At 48.6% G+C, this 22,670-nt stretch overlaps 1 protein-coding gene across 3 annotated transcripts in view; it reads right to left on the reverse strand.

Annotated features, from left to right (window-relative positions):
• Nucleotides 1–22,264, reverse strand: part of OGDHL (oxoglutarate dehydrogenase L) — a 127,069-nt gene extending 104,805 nt beyond the window's left edge. Inside the window, exons 1-2 of one of the 3 annotated variants that reach the window (XM_075934808.2) lie at nucleotides 22,202–22,264; nucleotides 4,480–4,714 (exon numbers count right to left, since the gene is read on the reverse strand). In XM_075934808.2, the coding sequence (XP_075790923.2) occupies nucleotides 4,480–4,686 (207 nt within the window). In that variant the 5' untranslated portion in view covers nucleotides 4,687–4,714; nucleotides 22,202–22,264. Of the gene's footprint in view, nucleotides 1–4,479; nucleotides 4,715–14,596; nucleotides 14,694–14,738; nucleotides 15,023–22,201 lie in introns of those variants that run through there. The other 2 variants (XM_075934807.2, XM_006112394.5) reach the window with 2 other exon arrangements.
• Nucleotides 22,265–22,670: the final 406 nt, after the last annotated feature.

Below are 22,670 nucleotides of genomic sequence, written 5' to 3' on the forward strand. Positions count from 1 at the left end.
TCAACACTTTACAAAGCAACCTTCCTGGAGCTCTGTGCAGAGCTGATCCCTGAACAGTATGTAACACAAGGACACCAGAATGGAGCTGCCCCCTGAGTAGAGTGAGAAGCATGTGGCAATTGCTGTGTGAAAGCTAATGACCAATCAGTTGCAAATCACTTTGGAGTGGGGAAGTCAACAGTACAGGCTATACTACTGTAAATGTGCAGAGCAGCCATGACTCTGGGAAAGGTGCATGACAGTGGATGGCTTTGCAGAGATCGGCTTTCCCAGCTGTGACCAGGCCACTTTGCCAAAGAGTACATCAATAAGAAGGGACAATTCTCGATGGTGAGGCAGGCTCTCATGGATCACTGTGGACGTTTCACAGACATTAACACAGGGCAGTCTGGAGAGGTGCACGATGCACACATCTTCAGGAACACTAGCCTGTACACAAAGCTGCAGGGTGGGGACTTTCTTTCTGGACTACAAGATTAGCGGGGGGGGGGGGGGGAGGAAGGGATGGGGAGAAAAGGGGTGTGTGAAAATGCCCATAGTAATCCCAAGAGGCTCGTCTTACTCCTTATAGTCCTGATTCATGAAACGTTACACAGGGCACAAGGACAGCAGTAAGGAGTGTTTTAACAACAGGCTGAGCAAGTACTGCCTCGTAGAGGAATGAGCCTTTGACAAACTGGAAGAGAGATTGAGGTGTCTTTGTGGCAGACTAGATTTTTATGGAGGAAAATATTCCCATGGTCATACCCACGTGCTGCACTTTGCATGATCTCTGTTTGAATCTAAGGGTGAAATTTTTGCTCAGATGTGAAGCACTGAGGCACAGTGCTTGACTATAGAGTTTGAGCAGCCAGACACAAGGGCTGTCAGAGTAGCCCAGAGTGATGCTATTAACATCACAGAGGTTTTGAGGCAGCACTTTGACAATGAGAGGGACTAAAATACCTCTTTTGCAGTTGCTTCCCTGCTGCATCCCACGTAACATATATCCATGCAAGAAAATGTTTGAACAGCATGTATCTAGGACTGAAGCAGTTACTTTACAAGTCTGTGGGACAGAAAATAAAATTGTTGTACGAATAAAAAAAGGTTTGCGTTTATTGATCAAGATAGATTACAGAGAACAGGCCACTGCACCCAGTTTTGCTGATAAGGGTAAAACCTTCTCAGAAGTGGAAAACCTCACAACTGTGGATAGGTCCAGCTATCATAGTCTAAGTTGTGGAGTGCAGGGGAAACTGAGGATTCCTTGCAGGTGAAAAAGAATGTGCAGGCATAGATGGGGGCGGTGGTTGCTGAATGAAGAATTGTGTGTGTGCCACAGGGGAAGTAGTATGTGTCACAGGGGAGGTCAAACCCAAATCTGCTCATCTGCTGCTTGATTAAAGACTTGAGCATCTGTTTGCTACTCCATGACCTTTATCATCCAGTCAGTGGCGTCCTTCCTGCCCTGTCTCTCCATTACCCAGAGCTCCTCTTGCCTCCCCAACTCAGGAAGGTGGTCAAGAACTCCCCCACAAACTAAATCCTCTCTGTTTTAGCCACTTTCTTATCTTCCACAGTCTCTCTGCTGGGGTACATCTCTGTAACCTCAAGGTCTCCACTGTAGAACACAATTCAGAGAGATTGTTAAATTCCAGCTCAAGCATTTTTTGCAACATATCCAATCACTTTCCATGTTTACAGTACTTGCTGAGATCCGTGAGAAAGTGGGTGTGTGGGGGGGAAATAGGGGTATAATGGACATGCATAGGGACAAAGGAGAATATAGTTATGGCTTGTGGAGCAGCTTTGCAGGGGAATTATCCTAATTATCCCACACTTCTTCACCGTAGCAAACATCTCACTGCTGAAGGTCAGGAGGGTTCAACTACTGAATGCTAGCAGCTTTAGCCCTGCTCCATCTGCAGCCCACGTATGTGCTGCTTTGATTCCTGCACCAGTGATTGCAGAATAGTATGGGACAGTGTCCTACAATAGAGGAAGAAACACAGCTGCACTGCATGCAACCTTCAGCAGAGGATTAGCAAGTACCTAGAGCAACATTTCCACAGCATCTCTCTGCAAGATTGTATTGAGACCTCTGTGCATATCAACACCCTGCTTGAGCATAATGACATAACACAGGACTATGCACTGGCTGCACTTCTGTGAGCTGTCTCCAACTTTTCTGTGCCCTACACCCACCTCTGCACTCCACAAGCAGCAGACACTTACCTTGCCTCTCATCTCCTGCTTCCTAGAGAGCTGAGACTGACTACGCACCTCAAGAGTGGAAAATAGTTCCAGGCTGCCTGCCACACTGGACATTCCCACTGGAAGCCCAAGAGACTCATCTAGCTCTTTCTCCAACTTTTATTTCCTCCTCTGGGTTAAGGCCTCTTTCTGCTGATTCAATGCCCTACAAAGTATCCATGAGGCTCTTGCTAATGGAGATGAGGTCACTACTGACGACTGCATCTAGTTATTTATAAAACTGACAGGTCTTAGGTACAGCACAGGAGCGACGGTTTGGTACGCCTGCCTCGGCTCCTTTATCTTCACTATGTGCTGCAGCATGTCCCACACATAGCCCTTTTCATACAAGACTCACAAACTTTGCCTGCACAAGTCCCTGTTCCTACAGGTCACTCGCAACTGGGACCGTACCGACTCCTCTCCCCATACACTGATTGGATCCAATAGTTCTGTGGTTGTCCAAGATGGAGAGCATTTGGAGCCAGCCACGATCAGCTGGGAAGATGCCAAGAAAGTACTAGATGCTGAACCAGCCAGCAGGAAATGGAATTAAAGTTCCCAGAGATTGAAAGGGGGAAGGGTAGATTGCTGTTTACCTGGCTGCAGGGCACCCAAATTCAAATCAATGACCAGACCAGCTGCATGGCCTTGTAGGAAACTTCCTGGAGTGCAATAAACATTAAAAAAAAAAAATCTATGGTGTGTATGTGATATGTTTGTCAATAGTGAAGAGAGGAGGAAAAATGTCTCTTGTGGGGTAAAAGTTTTGTGTCTTTGAAACTGGGAATTCACTTTTGTTGTGAATTCTCTCACTGTTTTGTCTCCAGAAGGCAGTTTTTGGCAACAAAACATGGTATTGTAGACATGCTTAAAATCCCAGTTTCTGTAGGTATTTTTTTTCCAAGTCTACAGTAAAAGCATTCTTAAAACTAGCAAAGTGTGCTGGGTCATGGGAGTCTCAGACGGTAACATGAAAAATATGGCAGAATGAAGGTAAAACAAAGCAGGAGACATACAATTCTGTTCTTAGGAGTTCAGTCACAAATTTAATTAAATACATTTTTTAAGCAAGAGTCATCAGTATGAAAGCGTGTCCTTTGGAATGGTGCCCAAAGCAAGAAAGGACATTATGCTATGTAGCATATCTGACAAACAACATGCAATGCTGGCTACAACAGTGCGATGTGAATGCCTGTTCTCACTTTCAAGTGACATTGTTTCCCACTTTTAATTTACAATCTCTCTCAAACAAAGAAACTTGTTTGTTCTAGCAATTGGCTGAACAAGTAGTAAGACTGAGCGGACTTGAAGATGCTAAGGTTTTTACTATGTTTTTTCAGTTCAGTATGTAAAAAAAAAATCCTATCTTTTTGTATGTTGCACTTTTTTGATGAGGAGGTTGTTCTGCAGTACTTGTAGTAAGTGAATCGAAAAATACTATTGCTTTTTATCATTTTCACAGTGCAAAGATCTATAATGAAAATAACAAAAAGGGAGCAATATACACTTTGTATTCTGTATGGTAATAATCAATATATTTGAAAACGTAGAAAAAAATGCTAAAAGTTAAGATTTAAAATGGTATTCAGTTGTTTAACAGCATGATTAAAACTGAGATTAATCATGTAAGTTAACCGATTAATCAACAGTTCGAAAAATGTTTTTCATTAACAAAAATACCAGGCATAGAGGTAACAATTGAGAAATAGCTAGCAGGTGTTTGGAGTTCAGAATCATGTACAAAGTGAAATATTTTTCAAACTACAGGCAGAAACTTAAAGGTTTTACAAAACATTTAAGGCTGGAATTTCCAAAGCCAGACTGGGGAATTAAGCACTCGCCTCCTTTCACCAGAGCGATATTTACAGACAGCAGAGGACCTATTGTAACCCTATTACAAATATTCAAGGCTTGACATTTATGTCAATTTTGTAAATTACTAGTAAAGGAAAACAGTTGACTGAATAATCATATTGCAATAAAAAAAAATCTGAAAATCAGATGTCTGCTTCTGTTAATAGTCTTTTAAACCAGGACATCCCATATTCTTCAAACTAGTTTACAACTTGGTGCTAGCTTACTTTTTTTTTTTTTTTTTCTGCAATTTCAATCAATATATAGAAGCTTAGTTTCATTTTTACATTAATAAAAGCCTTTACAAAATAGCTAACAAGTTAAGACGGGAATCAATATTTGTATTTATCTTTAATAGCAGTATTTTCCAATTATGTCTAGACTTACCTTATGCACACTTTTAGGGTTTTCAAGCCATGTGTAGTACATTTCCTCTACATAATTTGAATTACTTCCACTCAAGAATGGTTCTGTGGATCCTGATGAAGCACATCGTTGACTCTGCAGAAATACCTTTCTGGCTACATCTTGCTTTATCAGAAACTGTATAGCAAGCGGTTTCATGGTAGCTAAGAGAAATCTCAAATGACTCATGTTTGTTCATTAGGTAGATGATCCAAGTCTGTTAAAAAGATAAAATAAACAATCAGAAGAATGTCCAATGCACTATGGATATCTTATATGAAGGCAAGACTCATTTCCCTTTAACAAAGTTCCAGCTTAAAATATCTTCAAGAAAGTGGAAAGCCCGCTGATCATTTTTGAAGCTTATGCTTTGATATCTCTGCTGCCTACAGCTGTAAGTGTGCGGCTAAGGAGCTACCCATTCCCATTTCCTACACCCAACAACCCATCTTCCAAACTTTCTCAGAATTGGGAACTGGTGACAGAGTTTCTATGGATGCATGAAGAAAAAGAAGATTCACTCATTCACCCACATCTCTCAGTAATATTAGCAACTGCTGCTGCTATCTCTCCTTGAAGGATGATGTGGCATTTTTAAAGACCAATCCCCCCTAGAAGGTTTGCTCCCACATCCTATACCTGAGAGGTTAAGACGGAGTTCGGAGTCCCAAATTCATAGCTCCATAGCTGATGGAGAAAGGGAATGGAACATTAAGAGGGACTCGAATAACTGTTCACATTGGCTTTAGGTTTAAGACAGACAAGGTTACTGTAAGTGGTGGCTTGTCCGTGCCCACTTAGGTTAATCTTCTGAAGCAATTATTAATTTGTGTAAATGAGCACTCTTGAACAGTGAATAAGATAAATGGTTACACTCAAGCACCACTTAGCTTCTTTGCTTGCTTTAAATGGACAAGTGCATGTCCTAGAATTCTGAACAAAAAATGTACACACTTGCAGAGTTTCATCTTCATCTGAGAAATTCTGAGCATTAGCAATTTCCAGTGATACCAGGGTACACAATATTCTCTCAGAATTAGACTTCTAAAGGTAAACAATGATTTGAAACCTATACAAGAATCCAGCTATACAATTAAGGGAAACCAAAGTTATAGAAAATGCAACCACAGCATGAGGGGGAAGATGATAAAAAAAAAAAGTGGAAACAAAATTAAGTGAGAAACTATAAGATCTTAAGGATATGATACAGAGCAAGAATATTCAAAGTTAACCCACCCTGACAGGTTATCCCTGAAGTGTGTGCTATTTGATTACTACAAGATAATCAAAACACAGTAATAATCTACACTGATCCACTGAAAGTAGTCTTTGTATGGATTATCTAGTTATACTGCCAGTTTTAGCTGTGAATTTCGTTACTTATGCTGCTGGGCACTAACTAAACAATCACTAAAACAAAGATTTTTAAATAAGCATATGAAAGTTTTAAATACACTTTTAAAAAGATTCTAAAAGGACACCAACTTAAAAAACACACCTCTGATTTTTATTTTGTATGTACTATCATTATCAGCAACAACTATGATGACTATAAATGACACAGATTAGAGCAAAAATATTTTTCACTAAGTATGTTTAACCACACTTTGTGCATGTTCAGTTCATCTGCACATAAATGATCTTTGACAAACCAGTTTTCCCTGTCACTCGTGAGAGTCCTCCAAGCTACCACAGGAGAAAGACACTTAAAAAGATATCAGGAAAAGATCCTTGTCAGAATCCTAACTGGGCAGGGGAATGGAAAGGCAATTGTTTCTAACCCATTCAGAGGTAGGTTTGAGCAGGGCCACCAACAAGGGGTGGGAATGGGGCAAAAGGGGAAGTTGCCCCAAAGCCCAGCAATTTAAAAGGGCCCAGGGCTCTTTAAAATCACCACCAAAGCCCCACACGGTGTAGTCTGGGTGGCACTGAGTGCCAACTGGGGAAGGCAAGGGGCAGTCCAGATGGCTTTTAGGGTTGGCTGTGTCTAGACCCTCCCTTCCATCCAAGGCCCTGCCCCTAGGAGGAGCCAGAGCTGAGCCACCCAGGGTCTGGTGAAATCTTATCAAATCCAAGAATTTGAGAATCATCATGAAAATATTTCTGAAAATATAATAACCACCACTACCTGGACAAAAGAAAAATATTGCCTCACAATCTCACAGGCAACTTTTTATTTCTAAATAGACTATTAGAAGGTAAATAGAAGACACTGTTTAGGACTCATTTATGAAACTTCTAACTGATCACTGCCTTAAACTCATTTGAAAAGGGTATTTGAAACTAGGGATGTAAATGAGTAGCCAACCAGTCGATTAACTGATAAGCCTAGGTTTATTGGTTAATGTAGTCTAATACTCACATTCCTCTCCCCTCCTCCCACCCCTTGCTGCCTGTGTATCTATTAGAGGCAGCAGCATGGGGCGGGGGGAGGGTAAGAAGCCTCTGCCTGCAGTGAGCCCAGGCCTGCTTAGGGCAGAGGCTGCTTCGTGGCAGCAGTCCCTGACCATAGCAGGCCCAGGCTCAGAGCAGCCTGTCTGCAGTGAGCCTGGGTCCACCACGGGCAGAGGTTGCTCCAACAGTAGCCACTGTCTGCAGGGGGCTTGGACCAACCCCCACGGACAGAAGCTCCTGCTGCGAAGCAGCCTCTGCTCACAGTGGTGCCAGTACTGGCCATGGACAGAGGCTACTTTGCGGCAGCCTCCCGGCTCTTACCCCGTTTCCCCCACAACAACCTCTGTCCGAAGGGAGCTCAGACCCCCTGCAGGCAGGTACAGCTGCCATGCCATCCTGCTGCCTCTGTATCAGAGACAGCAGCACAGGACAGCAAGTAGCCGGTTCATCAGCAGATCTGGTTTTTAAATGGTCTCCCCTCGTGGACTGGCTCCTGCATGGCACCCCGTGCTGCTGCCTCTGATACAGAGGCAGCCACATTGGATATCAGGGGGCTCCCTGGGAGTAGAGATGTAATAGTGTAGTCGATTAACCGATTCATCGGTAAGCAAAAGCTTATAGGTTAACGGTATAGACTACACCAGTGGTCACCAACTGGTAGATTCTGATCTACCAGTAGGTCTTTGAGCTTCTGACAGGTGATTCTGACTGGTTTGGCCAGGAAGCGGGGCAGATCTCCAGCACAAAGCGACTGTCCTCCCCCAGGGGGAAACTTTCCACCCAGGAACCAGCCAGGGACCCGTCGTCCCTGGAGGAGGGGCCCTGCCACGGTCCTTCTGAAAGTCCAAGGCTGCGTCTAGACTGGCAAGTGCTGGTGCTTCACCCACTGTCATGCTGGTCCTGCTTTCTGACTTGGAGCTGCCCCTTGGGAGCCTCCTGCTTGCTGTGCAGGGTGTGGGAGAGAAGGGGGGGTGCTGATGTCCTCCCCCCATTCCTGTGCCCTGTCTCCACACGGAGAGAAGAGGACGGAGGGAGCTTGGCGATGCAAATCTCTGTCACTCTGTAAGAATGACAGACACACACACACTGTGTGACTGTCATTCTTACAAACACACGCTGTCCTTCCCTCATCTCCTGACCCAACACATACATGGGGGGCGGGGGGAGGGGGCCTTTGTTACTCTTTTCTGCTTGTAAAGTGTGTTACTTTTAGTTTGACTGGTCTGTGCATTTCATAACTTTCATTTCTCTCATGCTTAAATTTAATTGTTTGAGTAGTGAGTACTAAAATGCCTAACCTGCTGTGGCTGGAGTCATTATCCCTATGGCAATTGTGCTCCTGGAAATGGCTGGCATGTCCCTGAGAAGATTAGAGCCAGGGGGTCTCCACATGCTGTTCTTGCCTGTGGACACACTCCTGCAGCTCCCACTGAACAATAATAGAGAACTTTGGCCAGTAGAAGCTGTGTGGTTGGTGCCTGTTGATGAGGGGCAGTGCGTGGAGACATTGCTTTACATGCCAGCTGCTTTCAGGAGTACCAGGATGTGGGCAAGCCTGAGGCAGCTGTCTAGTGGGACTTGAGCCACAGCCCTGCCCTCCCCCAGGCAAGTGCCCTATCCCCTAAGCCACTCCAAGGCCCACCCCATCTTCCTGCCTCCTTTCCTAATGCAGGAGCCAGGTCCAGCCCTGGAGAAGCCTGTGTTGGCTGTCCAGTTGCTCCCAGGGTGTGCAGGCCTTGAACCTGGCCACACCGTGTTCCCGAGGCAAATGCTGTATGTCCTAGTCCACTTGAGAACCCACCCCACCTCCAGAGGGACCTTTATCCTGTGTTGGCTCCAGCTGCTCCTAGGATGGGTAGAGGCAGGGATGGGACTTGAGCCCATCACCCTGTGCTCCCCAGGTGAATGCCCTATCCCCTAAGCCACTCCAGAACCCACCCCACCTCTGTAACTTCAGGGCATCACTTACCCTGCTTTCCTAACGTGGGAGACAGCACCATCCCTCCCACAGTCCAAACCCCTTGGCCCAAGACCAGAGCCTGCACCCCAAACCCCTACCCCAGCCTGGTGAAAGCGAATGAGATTCGGGGAGGAAGAGGGATGGAGTGAGCAGCCTCGGAGAGGGGGGGGGAGGAAGTGGGCAAGGGTATTTGGGTTTGAGGTAGATCTTACACTGCACTTAAATAGAAAAAGTGATCTTGTGGTTAAAAAGGTTGGAGACCACAGGACTACATGCATTTCCCTCTCCTCCCTGCTAGTAAATTTTTTAGCAGGCTGGCCAGCAGCCTGGCTCAGTCCTGGCTTGAGACAGGTCCAGGACCTACCCCTGCTGCAGCTCTGCATTTAAAGTGTATTAGGAGCTGGGTGGGCAGGCAGCCCATCTCTGTCCTGACTCATGCCAGGCACTACAGCTCTGCATTTAAAGTGTATTAGGGAGCCAGGTGGGCAGAAAGCCCAGCTCAGTTCCAGCTCACGCCAGGTCCAGGAGCTCAGACCCGCCCTTAGACAGGGGCTGCTGCCACACCGCACTGCTGCCTCTTTATCAGAGGCTGCAGCACCGGGCGACAAGCAGACAGACCTCAAGGGAGGCTGTTTTTTTAAATTGGCTCCCCTCATGGACCAGCTCCCGCCTGGCATCCCATGCTGCTGCCGCCTCTGATAGAGAGGCGGCAGCACCAAGTGGCAGGGGGCTCCTCGGGAGTGAGGCTGGGGTGCACTGGCTGCCAGCCCCACCCCTGGGACTACAGAATAGTCAATTAACTGATAAGAATTCATGAGGTTACTCAACTATTCAATTAACTGATATTTAGCATCCCTACCCGGGTGTGGGCCAGATTGCACTGGCTACTGGCCTCACCCCCAGGACTACAGACTAATCAACTAAACACTAATAATTCATGCGGTTAGTTGACTATTCAATTAACCAAAAGCTAAGATCCCTATTTTAAATGTGGTCCTACTTCTTACCACAACCTATTCTGGCCTGTGCACTCAGAAGCAAATGTTGACAAACACAAGTTAATGAAAAAAGTACCCATGTGCATCTGGAGAGCACACAAATAACTGCTTCCTTCCTGCTACAAGCATATTCCAGATCACCTCCTCATGCCTGAAAAAGATCTGCTGAAAATGCTAGGGGTGAAAATCATCTCCCTCATTTCTCAGACCCTCTTCTAACTCCCCAAGATGTTACCCTAAGCTATTAAGTTCAAGAGTAAATTACTTAGGAGATGCATGCTTTGAGCATAATTAATATTTTAAAATCTATTGTGCTTTGGTAACACAGGAGAGCTAACAACAGTAAAACTGTGCAAAAAACCTTTGGGACAAAACTAATGCCTTCACCTCAAATCAGAGAGAGTATAAAAGATTCAAAAAAGTATGGGGGAAAGTTTTTTGGAAGGGGGGGGACAAAAGGTAGGCAGACAAGAGAAAAATTACTGAAAGTCATAGTACATGAAAAATATAAAGATGATAAAACCTCCACAGAAAGACACACAACGGACAACTATTAAATTTAAAAAAATGGCAAAATATGTAAAACAAAATTATGAACAAACATGGGAACATGGAAAATAAGGCTAGTGAATATCTGCAGATTTGCAGGGCTCTATAGATAGAACACCAAAATCTACTTTTACCTCATTTTTAAAAACACGGGCTAGCTCAAATTGATTGTATCCATTAAATATTCCAGCCGAGGAAAAAGAGAAGCAAGGAGTCTTCAAGTTATTCCAGCCATCTTCCTTTTTCTTTATTCAAATTTCAAGAGAGGTCAAGTGACCCATTTTAAGAGATAATTCAATTATTGAAAATATAATCCAGAAACTCAAAGACAAATTAGTTATCTCCTAGGACAGTACAAAAGACTATTGCTCAGGAAAACTGTTACCAGGCATATTATCCTTAACTAACAAAAAAGTTACACTTTATTTTACACAGGTAAATATCAGAAGCAGACAAAGCCATCTCTGATGTTAATTCCAAAATCAACAGATTTACATTAAGGATTTATTTTTCTCAAATATAATCTCCTCCTGGTTCCTCCCCTGTGCTTACTGCTCTCCAGCACAGACATCTGTTGTCAACTTCAACACTTAGCAAATCGAGAGACCAGTAGTATGATCACAGAGCATTCTGGCCTACTCAGCCCCGAGCCCATCATTCAAAAACAAGCACAAAGGCCAACTAACAGAATCAAGAAACAGTTAGGATTATTTCATTTCACAATGCCTCCTAAATCAAACCTGAAGTGAAAATAGTGATTGACAAGGGAGCATGCCGAGTCAGAAGCAACTAAAAGGAAAATATTAATTAAATCTCTACCAGGGATTGAAAAATGAGAAGCAAGTACAGAAACAGAAAAGCAAACTTTATATTTATTAAACAAAATAAACCACTCCAGTATTAAAATAGTGGAAGAAAACAGACAGCACGGGTGGATTTCGGTCCAAAAGCCTACATGTCTGTACTGTAATACAGCTTATGATAAACTAGTTTTCAATCCTTGCACAAGAAAATGTTGACACACACACACAAGATGGTCAATTACAGAAAACAGAAGTGGAAAGGAAAGGATGCAGCACAGTAGGCCTGACATCAATGGTAATGACTACACTCACCTACCGTTTACACACAAACAGAAAGCCAAGTGTGCATACTTTGGTAGAGTGGTTCTCAGCCAGAGATACGGGGCACTCAGGGGGCCATGATTAGGTGTCAGGAAGCCCATGAAGCTGGGTCAGCATCATACTTACTGGGGTTCAGGACAGACAAGCCAAAGCCCCACTGCTTGAGGCTGAAGTCCAGGACCCTAAGCCCAGCCATCTAGCGCTGAAGCCAAACTCTGAGCAACTTGGCTTGACAAGGGCATCTGTGGCTAAACTGCCACCCTATTTACAGAAAAGCAGCTGTTGTGACACAATGGGTGACATATTGGGTGATGGACTCAGAATAAAAAAGGTTGAGAACATCTGCTTCGGTAGGCAATAATTACTAACATTAAATTCACAGTTTCCTGAAATATTTAGGACAAACAGTTAGAAAGGAAAATGAAAGCCTTGAAGAACAAAAGTGACTTGTCTACACTATCACCTAAGCACATGTAACTTGTGTCCTTCAAGGTGTGCAAAACCTCCCCTTTGAGTGACTTAAGTTATATTGATTTGAGGGTACGTCTAGACTACATGCCTCCGGCGACAGAGGCATGTAGATTATACTACCCGGCATAGGAAAATGAAGCGGCGATTTAAATAATTGCCGCTTCATTTAAATTTACATGACTGCCACACGCTGAGCCGATCAGCTTTTGTCGGCTCAGCGTGATAGTCTGGATGTTCCACAGTCGACATCAAAGGCATTTGTCGACCTCCCGGGTATGCCTCCTGAGATGAGGCATACCCGGGAGATCGACAAATGCCTTTGACGTTGACTGCGGAGCGTCCAGACTACCGCACTGAGCCGACAAACAGCTGATCGGCTCAGCGCGCGGCAGCCATGTAAATTTAAATGAAGCGGCAATTATTTAAATCGCCGCTTCATTTTCCTATGCCGGGTAGTCTAATCTACATGCCTCTGCCGCCAGAGGCATGTAGTCTAGATGTACCGTAAGTGTCATCCACACAAAGCTACACCAACAGAAGATGCTCTCCCACCAAAATTGCTCCTGCCTCTCATTCAGGCTGAGTAATTTTGTTGACAGAAGAGGAGTCTTCCATTGACATAAGCATGTTTTCACCAGACACACTCCACCTGCATGGATACACCAATGCAGATGCACAGATGTGGCACATTAGTGAGGCCCAGTGCATCAAACTACCATGACCATTGAACACAATGACATCATCAGTACATTATTCACATTGCCCAAAGAATGGGATAATCACAGCTAATCAAGACTGTCCAGACAGTCCGAGTGATGTGTCAAACCATAGCACAAATAAAGTCTCAACAGACTTCTCTAATTGTTTCAGTCTTGCAGGATTCTCACTCCAAGACCCTTAATTTGCGAAGCTAGCAGTCAAATAAGGATGAGCATTCCCCTTTTTTTGCTTTTCTGGACAATTCTTGGGTAAATAAAAGAGGGGGAAACTAAACATTCAAGTCTTTCCTCTGCAGATTCTGAATTAAGTGAATCATAAGGGCACAACCAAAAACATATTTCTAGTCCAAGTGCCAGATCATAAATACAGTAAAAGCTCTGTTATCTGGTATATTGATGGAATGGGGATTGCCAGTTAACGGAATATTCTGGTTAACTGAGAATTACTCTTTACCCAATGGAATACCAATTTTCAAATAATTAAAATACAATAAAATGAATAAAGTATAAAATAGTAAACAGATACTCACCAATGCAGTAGTACTGCATTGCAAAGTGGTTAGTTTCTTGAAGCACTTACCTATATATGTGTAACTTTTCTGTACAGGTGAGTATCTTATCACACTATATATCACTACAGGGAGCACATGATGTACATCCACATTACTAAAAATACAGTTTACACAAAAACTGTACTGAACATAATTTAATCTTTCTTTGATGATTCAGGAAGCACTTTAGGATCTTGCAGTTCTATAGGGTCATCAATATCAACATGAATTGTCATTGGAAAATTAGAAGGTGCAGAGACTAAGCTGAATCTATGGCCCTATGAAAGATGCATTTTTAATAAATGCCTGGTTTCATCTTGCTTACTTGTCTTCTGACTCGTACTATACCAGTTAGTATACTAGTTCTGGTTATTAGACTGAAATTTTGTATTCGGAGATATCAGAAATGTTCGTTAATTGAGCTTTTTGGTTGAGTGCCAAATAACAGCTTTTATTGTACCTAACTCTTTTATAAAGCTGTTCATCAGTAAATTTCTAGTTTATCTTCTTTGTATAAGGTGCTTTGTTATTCCCATTTTACAGCTGAGAAAGTGAGCATAGGAAAGTGAAGTTACTTGCTGAAGGTCAGCCAACAAATTAAATTATAAAACCCAGGTATTCTGAGTCCCAAATATATACTTTAGTCACTAGGCAACACTACCTCCCATAGAATTAAATGGTATTGTGCAAAAACAAATTTAAACATTACAGAAAAACCTTGAACGACCACATAAATCTCCATCTCTTTGCAAACTAAAGTGATATTCCATCAACACTATGAGATTGCCCTTTTCAATGTATTTACTCTTTTTCATATTTGTGATTGTGCAACACACAGGGAGATCACACAATGCAGAAAAAGCACAATACATAGTAGTCAAGGATTATTTGGATACATAGTAGGCAAATTACATTGTCAAAAAAAATGTATATCTAAAGCAGAGGTTTCGTGCCTTAGACTACAGTTGCTAAAGTCCATCATCATAAACAGCCAGTTTAGACACCCTGGTCCAGAAGCAGCCTACCCGAGGAAGTCCGCTGTGCCTGGAACAAGCAGGCACTTATCCCTCAAGCCCCCCTGTACCGCAAAGGGCCTTTCCTGGCCAAGAATTCCCAGGGGGACTTTTATTCTCCGCCCTGCCTTGTCCAAGCCCAAGGGCAAAGGGAGACGCCCCACGTGTGCGCCGTAACCCGTACACCCCCAGGCCTCCCCCACTGGCCCCAGTAGCGTTACCAAGGTGTCTCGCACACCCGCCCCTGCAGCGTACACAGGGGCCCGGTTGGCCCGGGACACGGTCTCGCCCCGGGCGCTCAGCAGGGCGGGTTGACAGACCTGGGGCGGGCCGGGGCGGCTCCGGGAAGTGGCGCGGGGCTGGCAGCCCCCACCAGCCCCGGCCGCTAGTGAACAAGAACGGCCACCGGGGGGGGGGGAAGGGCAGTGGATCGCGCACCTGCGAGACAGGGGGGAGAATTACCTGCGTCACGTGGGAGCAGGATGGCCGCCCGCCTGGAATCTATCTATACCCGGCGTCCGATGGGCGCGGTGAGGTCATACGATGGGTGGGAGGGGCCACGTGGGGAAGGAGCGAGCGAGCGCCTGGCGCTGTCCGCCGGGCGGTGCTGGAAGGGAGAGACAGGCGGGAGGGCTGGGAGCGCCCCCGTGCCCCACAGACCCTCCCGCCAACCGCCTCCCCTCCCCCCACACACCCCCAACCGCCTCCCGCTCTATCCTACAGACCCTCCCGCCAACCGCCTCCCCTCCCCCCACACACCCCGCCAACCGCCTCCCGCTCTATCCTACAGACCCTCCCGCCAACCGCCTCCCCTCCCCCCACACACCCCGCCAACCGCCTCCCGCTCTATCCTACCGACCCTCCCGCCAACCGCCTCCCCTCCCCCCACACACCCCGCCAACCGCCTCCCGCTCTATCCTACCGACCCTCCCGCCAACCGCCTCCCCTCCCCCCACACACCCCGCCAACCGCCTCCCGCTCTATCCTACAGACCCTCCCGCCAACCGCCTCCCCTCCCCCCACACACCCCGCCAACCGCCTCCCGCTCTATCCTACAGACCCTCCCGCCAACCGCCTCCCCTCCCCCCACACACCCCGCCAACCGCCTCCCGCTCTATCCTACAGACCCTCCCGCCAACCGCCTCCCCTCCCCCCACACACCCCGCCAACCGCCTCCCGCTCTATCCTACCGACCCTCCCGCCAACCGCCTCCCCTCCCCCCACACACCCCGCCAACCGCCTCCCGCTCTATCCTACCGACCCTCCCGCCAACCGCCTCCCCTCCCCCCACACACCCCGCCAACCGCCTCCCGCTCTATCCTACCGACCCTCCCGCCAACCGCCTCCCCTCCCCCCACACACCCCGCCAACCGCCTCCCGCTCTATCCTACCGACCCTCCCGCCAACCGCCTCCCCTCCCCCCACACACCCCGCCAACCGCCTCCCGCTCTATCCTACCGACCCTCCCGCCAACCGCCTCCCCTCCCCCCACACACCCCGCCAACCGCCTCCCGCTCTATCCTACCGACCCTCCCGCCAACCGCCTCCCCTCCCCCCACACACCCCGCCAACCGCCTCCCGCTCTATCCTACCGACCCTCCCGCCAACCGCCTCCCCTCCCCCCACACACCCCGCCAACCGCCTCCCGCTCTATCCTACAGACCCTCCCGCCAACCGCCTCCCCTCCCCCCACACACCCCGCCAACCGCCTCCCGCTCTATCCTACAGACCCTCCCGCCAACCGACTCCCCTCCCCCCACACACCTGCCAACCGCCTCCCGCTCTATCCTACAGACCCTCCCGCCAACCGCCTCCCCTCCCCGCCAACCGCCTCCCCTTCCCCCCCACACACACCCTCCCGCCTACCGCCTCCCCTCCCCCCCCACACACACCCCCACCAACCGCCTCCCCTCCCCCCCACACCCCTCCACCAACCGCCTCCCCTCCCCCCACACACACCCCGCCAACCGCCTCCCACTCTATCCTAAAGACCCTCCCGCCAACCGCCTCCCCGCCCCCCACACACCCCGCCAACCGCCTCCCCTCCCCCCACACACCCCGCCAACTGCCTCCCGCTCTATTCTACAGATCCTCCCGCCAACCGCCTCCCCTCCCCCCACACCCCGCCAACCACCTCCCCTCCCTCCCACACACACACCCCCACCAACCGCCTCCCACTCTATCCTAAAGACCCTCCTGCCAACTGACTCCCCTCCCCCCACACACCTGCCAACTGCCTCCCACTCTATTCTACAGACCCTCCCGCCAACCGCCTCCCCTCCCCCCACAGCCTGCCAACCACCTACAGACCCTCCCGCCAACCACCCTCCCCCCCCCCCCAACCACCTCCCACCCTATCCTAGACCCTCCCACCAACTGACTCCCCTCCCCCTTATACACCTCCTGCCAACTGCCTCTCTCCCCTTTACACATCCCTCTCTAACCGCCTCCCACTCTATCCTACAGACCCTTCCACCAACCACCTCCCTTCCCCATACACACCCCGCCAACCGCCTCCCGCTCTATCCTACAGACCCTCCCACCAACTGACTTCCTTCCCCCTAGACTCCTGGTCACCAACCTGTCTACTGCGATCAACTGGTTGATTTTGGGGGCACAACCAGTCAATTGGAGGTGTTCCAGCCCCCCCCCCCATTGCTCCCTACTGCTATGAAGCAGCCCACACTGGTGCTACCTCCTGGGAAAATAGAGGTAGCACTGGCTTCCTGCAGCATGGGGAGGGAAGTCCCATAGCTGCACATCAGATCCTGTGTCTCAGGAACCATGTGGGCTGCTCCTTCCCTCCCCCAAACAGCCGGCACACTTCCTGAAAAGCCAGGTCTGGCACGCAGCCAGGAACTTCCTTCCCTGTGCTGCCTGTCTTCCTTCCTGTGCTGGGGGGAGAGAGAGGAGGAGGGGAAAGAAGTCCTGGGCTGTGTTCCAGCTCCGACTTCTTAGGAAGCATGTGCACTGCTCCTCCCATCCCCAAAACACAGGGGCTGTGTCTAGACTGGCAAGTTTTTCCACAAAAGCTACTGCTTTTGCAGAAAAACTTGCCAGCTGTCTACACTGGCACCTTGAATTTCCACAAAAGCACTGACTTCCTACTGTCTGAAATCAGTGCTTCTTGTGGAAATACTATGCTGCTCCCGTTCAGGCAAAAGTCCTTTTGCGCAAAACTTTTGTGCAAAAGGGCCAGTGTAAACAGCTGAGATTTGTTTTGCGCAAAAAAGCCCTGATCGTGAAAATGGCGATCGGGGCTTTTTTGCGTAAAAGTGCGTCTATATTGGCATGGATGCTTTTCTGCAAAAAGTGCTTTTGTGGAAAAGCATCCGTGCCAATCTAGACACTCTTTTCCACAAATGTTTTTAATGGAAAACTTTTCCATTAAAAGCATTTGCAGAAAATCATGCCAGTCTAGACGCAGCCTGAGTGAGTTTCCTGAAGAGTCAGAGCTGGCATGCAGCTGCAGGACCTGACCTTGCACCCTCCCAACAACTCATGGCAGGAAGTCCCTGGCTGTGCACCAAATCTGACTTCTTAGAAAGTGTGCTGGCTGTTTTGGGGAGAGGAGGAACAGCACACACTGTGGGATCCCCAGGTACTAGCTGAGCTGTCCCTGCCGCCTGGCCAGACCCCCCACAAGCATCCTGCCCCCTGGCAAGTCTCCCACTTGCACCCTGCCCCAACCTCCACCAGCACCCTTCCCCCTGGCCAAACCCCCATTCAGCACTTTGCCAACACACAATCCTGCACTCTGCCACGGCCTCATGGAGAGATATACCTACCACACAGAGCTGGAAGGGACCTTCAGAGGTCATCAGATCCAGCCCCTGGCCCTCACAGCAGGACCAAGTACCATCCCTGACAGATTTGCCCCAGATCCCTAAATGCTCTCCCCCCCCGCCCCAGGATTGAATTCACAACTCTGGGTTTAGCATACCAATGCACAAACCACTAGAACTATCCCTCCCCCCCATCAGCACCTTGCCCACGCACCAACCAGCACCCTGCCCCTGCCTCCTGGCCAGACACGTACCCCCAGCTTGCTCCTGTAGCCTATTTGCCACCCAGATTCTGCACCCCCATCCCTATCCCACTCACTGGCAACCCTGTCCCACACACTGGATCCCTCATTTTTGGCCCCACCTCAGAGCGTAGAGGGGCCCACAAATTCCACTAACCCTGGAACCTCAGAAGTGTTCATATGGCCTGAGGCCTTGAACCTCAGTCCTACCTACTCTCCCCCTCCATAGAGCTGGAGTGCCAGGGGAGTGAGGTGCCTCAGTTGGGGCCACATCAGTGAGGTTGGGGTATTTTGGAGGGGTTGTTTTTTTGTATCTCACTTGTGTGGTCCCCAACTGATTTTCTGTGGATCAGTGACACCTGACCCAAAACAGGTTCTCTGCCCCCTTATAAATAAAGACATTGTGTGTTTGACATAATATTTTCTTTAAAAATGAAGCCTGGCCAACAAGCCCCAAATTGGGACCAATCCCCCATCTGGCCACAACATCATAAACACTCCTGTATACACACCCCAGACCCAAATCCTGAGCCCATCATACACCCAACCCCCCCTGCCCTAAGCCCCTCATACACTCCAACCCAAACTCCTGCACCCCTACACCCTCAAGCCTGTGGCTTGCTCAGCACCCCAACCCTCTACCTGACCCCAAAACTCTCCAGCCTGGAGCCCCCTCTCCGAGCCAGCATCCTCTTCTCCACCTCCTCCTGCACTCAAACTCCCTCCCAGAGCTTGCACCTCTCAACCCTTCCCACATGCAAATTCCTCATTCCCACCCCAAGCCCGCACCTCCTGTCTTAACCCAGGGAGAGTGAGTAAGAGACAGCAAATGATGGAGAGGAGGGGAACAGAGAGGGCAGGGCCTAAAGGAAGGGGTGGAGTCCTGGGGAAGGGATAGGGTAGATCTTGTCTTGCCCGGTCAGTTAAAAAGTGATCTTGGGTGTAAAAAGGATGGAGAGTACTGTCCCTCTACACACCCTGCCAACCACCTCCCTTCATTGCCCACCAACCACCTCCCCTCCTGCCTACACACTCCGCCAACCACCTCTCCTTCCCCCTACACACCCCAGCCAATGGCCTTCCACTGTATCCTATAGACCCTCCCACCAACCGCCTCCCACTCTATCCTTTAGACCCTCCCCACCAACACCTTCCCCTGCCCTACATACCCCCTGACAACTGCCTCCCCTCCCCCATACACAACCCCCACCAACCATCTCCCTTCCCTCCTACACACCTCCTGCCAAACTCCTCCTCTCACCCTACACATGCCTCCAACCACATCCTTTTCCCCTACACAATGCCTGCCAACTGCCTCCCCTCCCCCCTACACACCTCCCAGTAACTGCCTCTCCTCCCCACTACACAGAGCCCGCTCAACAGCCTCCCACTCTATTCTACGGATCCTCCTGCCAACCATCTCCCCTCCCTCCCTACACACACTCTGCTGATCGCCTCTCCTCCCCGTATATATCCCAGCCAACCACCTCCAACTGTATTCTGAAGACCACCATCATCCACCTCCCGCCTCGCCTACATATCCCCAGCCAACTGCCTTCCCTCCTCCCTACACACACTGCAGCCAACGGCCTCCCACTGTATCCTACAGACTCTCCCTCCAACTGTATCCAACCGCCTCCCTCCTCTCTACAGACCCACTGCCAACCACCTCCCCTACCACTACACACCTGTGCCCTGAGCCCATCATATACCTACCCACCCCCGTCCTGAGCCCTTCATACACTCCAGCCCAAACTCCTGCACCACCATACCCACAAGACTGTGGCTTGCTCAGCACCCCAACCCTCCATCTAACAACACTCTCCAGCCTGGAGCCCCCTCTCCGAGCCAGTATTCCCTTTTCCACCTCCTTCTGCACCCAAATGCCTCCCCTCCCCACAACACACATCCCGCCAACCGCCTCCCTCTCCCCACACACCCTGGACAACAACCTTCCACTCTATCCTACAGATGCCCGCTCCAACCGCCTCACACTGTATCCTACAGATCTCCCACTAACTGCTTCCCCTCCCCATATATACTTCCTGCCAACTGCTTCTCCTCCTCACAACACACCCCTTCCATTCACCTCCCCTCCCCCAAACACCTCCCTCAACTGCCTCCCCCACGCACCATCACCAACCGCTTCCCCTCCCCACTACACACCTCCCAACAACCGCCTCTTCTCCTCCCTACACACAGCCCAGCCAATGTCCTCCCACTCTATTCTACAGACTTCCCAGCCAACCGTCTCCTACTTTGTGCTGCAGACCTCCCCACCAACCACCTGCCCTCCCCACTACAGATTCCTCCAGCCAACCGCCTCACACTCTGCCCCATCCCAGCATTGGGGAGCTGGTGCTGGTGCTGCTGCTCCATCTCCCATCTCCCCCCCCCCCAACACACACACACAGCCCCACTGCATGGCTGGAGCACACAAAATCTACTAGACTGGGCCCTCCTCGGCTCTGGTGTGTAACAGGAATGTGGGGAGTGTCTCTCACATCAGTAAGGGGTTTTTGTTGTTTGGGTTTATTTTCCTCACTTGTGTGCAGCCCCTGACTGATTTTTCTATTGGTCAGTGGCCCTTGACCCAAAGAAATGTGCCCCTGCTTTAGAGCAATGTGATCCGACAAGGGAGCCAATTGTGCACTTTGATTTTTTGGCTAGCTCTGCAGCAGCACAGTTTGTAGCAATCATGAAGCTACTGTCAGCCCTCAACAATGGATTACCAGAACATTGCATGCTTCAATCACCTCCCCTCTCTCCTCCTAACTTGCATTTGTGCTGGGGATTGCACATAAGGTGGTGTAAGAGCAAGCTCTACATTGTTAGTGATTGTCCTGCAGTGGAAAAGTCAGCTCTGAATATCTAGCAGATTCTTTGGACCCTTTACTCCCTTAAAGTAGCACAAAGGGTAGGACCAGGCCAGAGAAGTCATCTCAATAGGATTGATTCAAATCTTATCCAACTGTAAATCAGGATGATTCATTAACCCTTGGAGTTAATGAAATTATGCCACTTTAAAAACCAGGATAAGAAAGATCAGAATGAGGCCCATGGACTTCAGAAGAGCTAATGGAGGTTTGCAGTGAGGACATCGAAGCATCTATTCCAGTAAGGTTAATTGCACAAGGTCAAACAGAAAATCAATTTTAGAGCTGGGAGTACAATTCATGTATCTAACCACCATTTCTGTATTCTTATATTTAATGTGTCTAGTTCAGAACTTTATGGCCGTGTCTAGACTGGCCAGTTTTTCTGGAAAATCAGCCACTTCTCCGGAAAAAACTTGCCAGCTGTCTACGCTGGCTGCTTGAATTTCCACAAAAGCACTGACTTCCTACTGTAAGAAATCAGTGCTTTTTGCAGAAGTACTATGCTGCTCCCGTTCGGGCAAAAGTCCCTTTTGCGCAAAACTTTTGTGCAGAAGGGCCAGTGTAGACAGCTGAGATTTGTTTTGCGCAAAAAAAGCCCTGATCACAAAAATGGCGATCGGGGCTTTTTTGCACAAAAGCACGTCTAGATTGGCACGGACGCTTTTCCACAAAAAGTGCTTTTGCAGAAAAGCATCCATGGTAATCTAGACACTCTTTTCCAAAAATGCTTTTAATGGAAGACTTTTTTGTAAAAAGCATTTCTGGAAAATCATGCCAGTCTAGACATAGCCTGTAGGGCAGTGTTGCTTATGTATCATATTCTGCTGTCACTCCCCATTACAATCTTATAAAGGACAACAACATGGTAGTATTATAGACCAACAAGCAAAGAAAGCCAAAAGCACAATCCTCATGAAGGAGCCTCAGCACTCAATTGGATAGAATAAAATTAATACATGCTGCTCAAATCAAAGGGTCTCTAACAGAAGAACCAAGTACGTAAAGAACAAGACACAAACCAGGGAGAAAGTAGTTTCAACATGGACGTTTTCAGGCTGTGTGATGGGGTATCTGTCCCAAGCTAGCTCTCCAGGCTTTGGAGGCTGAGTTATAGGCAGCCACAATTGAGGCTGCAGCTAATAGGCTGAGTGGTAAGCAGCCACAGGTGGGGCTGGAGATAGCTAGGGCCCTGCTGGGGCTGTATAAATGAGGGCTCCTGAAGTAGAGGAGAGAACACTCTTGTTCTAGCAGTAAAGCAGGAGGGATCTGGCTGCTAGGGAAGCTACAGAGGCTTCCTGAAAGGCAGGTAGAGCTGGGGAGCTATGGCCTCCAAGGCCTGCTGGGCTTGAGATGAGGCCTGAGAGTACGAGCACTGAAGAGAAGCAGAAGGCAGTAGGCTCACCCCCTTGCTAATGATGAGTGGCTGTTTCAGACTGCAGTTTGCTCCTGAGGCAGGGGCTACATAATGTCGGGCAGTGGGTCACTAGG

The sequence above is a fragment of the Pelodiscus sinensis genome, chromosome 8 (genome assembly GCF_052426305.1).
Source record: "Pelodiscus sinensis isolate ZL-2025 chromosome 8, ASM5242630v1, whole genome shotgun sequence".
Classification (NCBI taxonomy): domain Eukaryota; kingdom Metazoa; phylum Chordata; order Testudines; family Trionychidae; genus Pelodiscus; species Pelodiscus sinensis.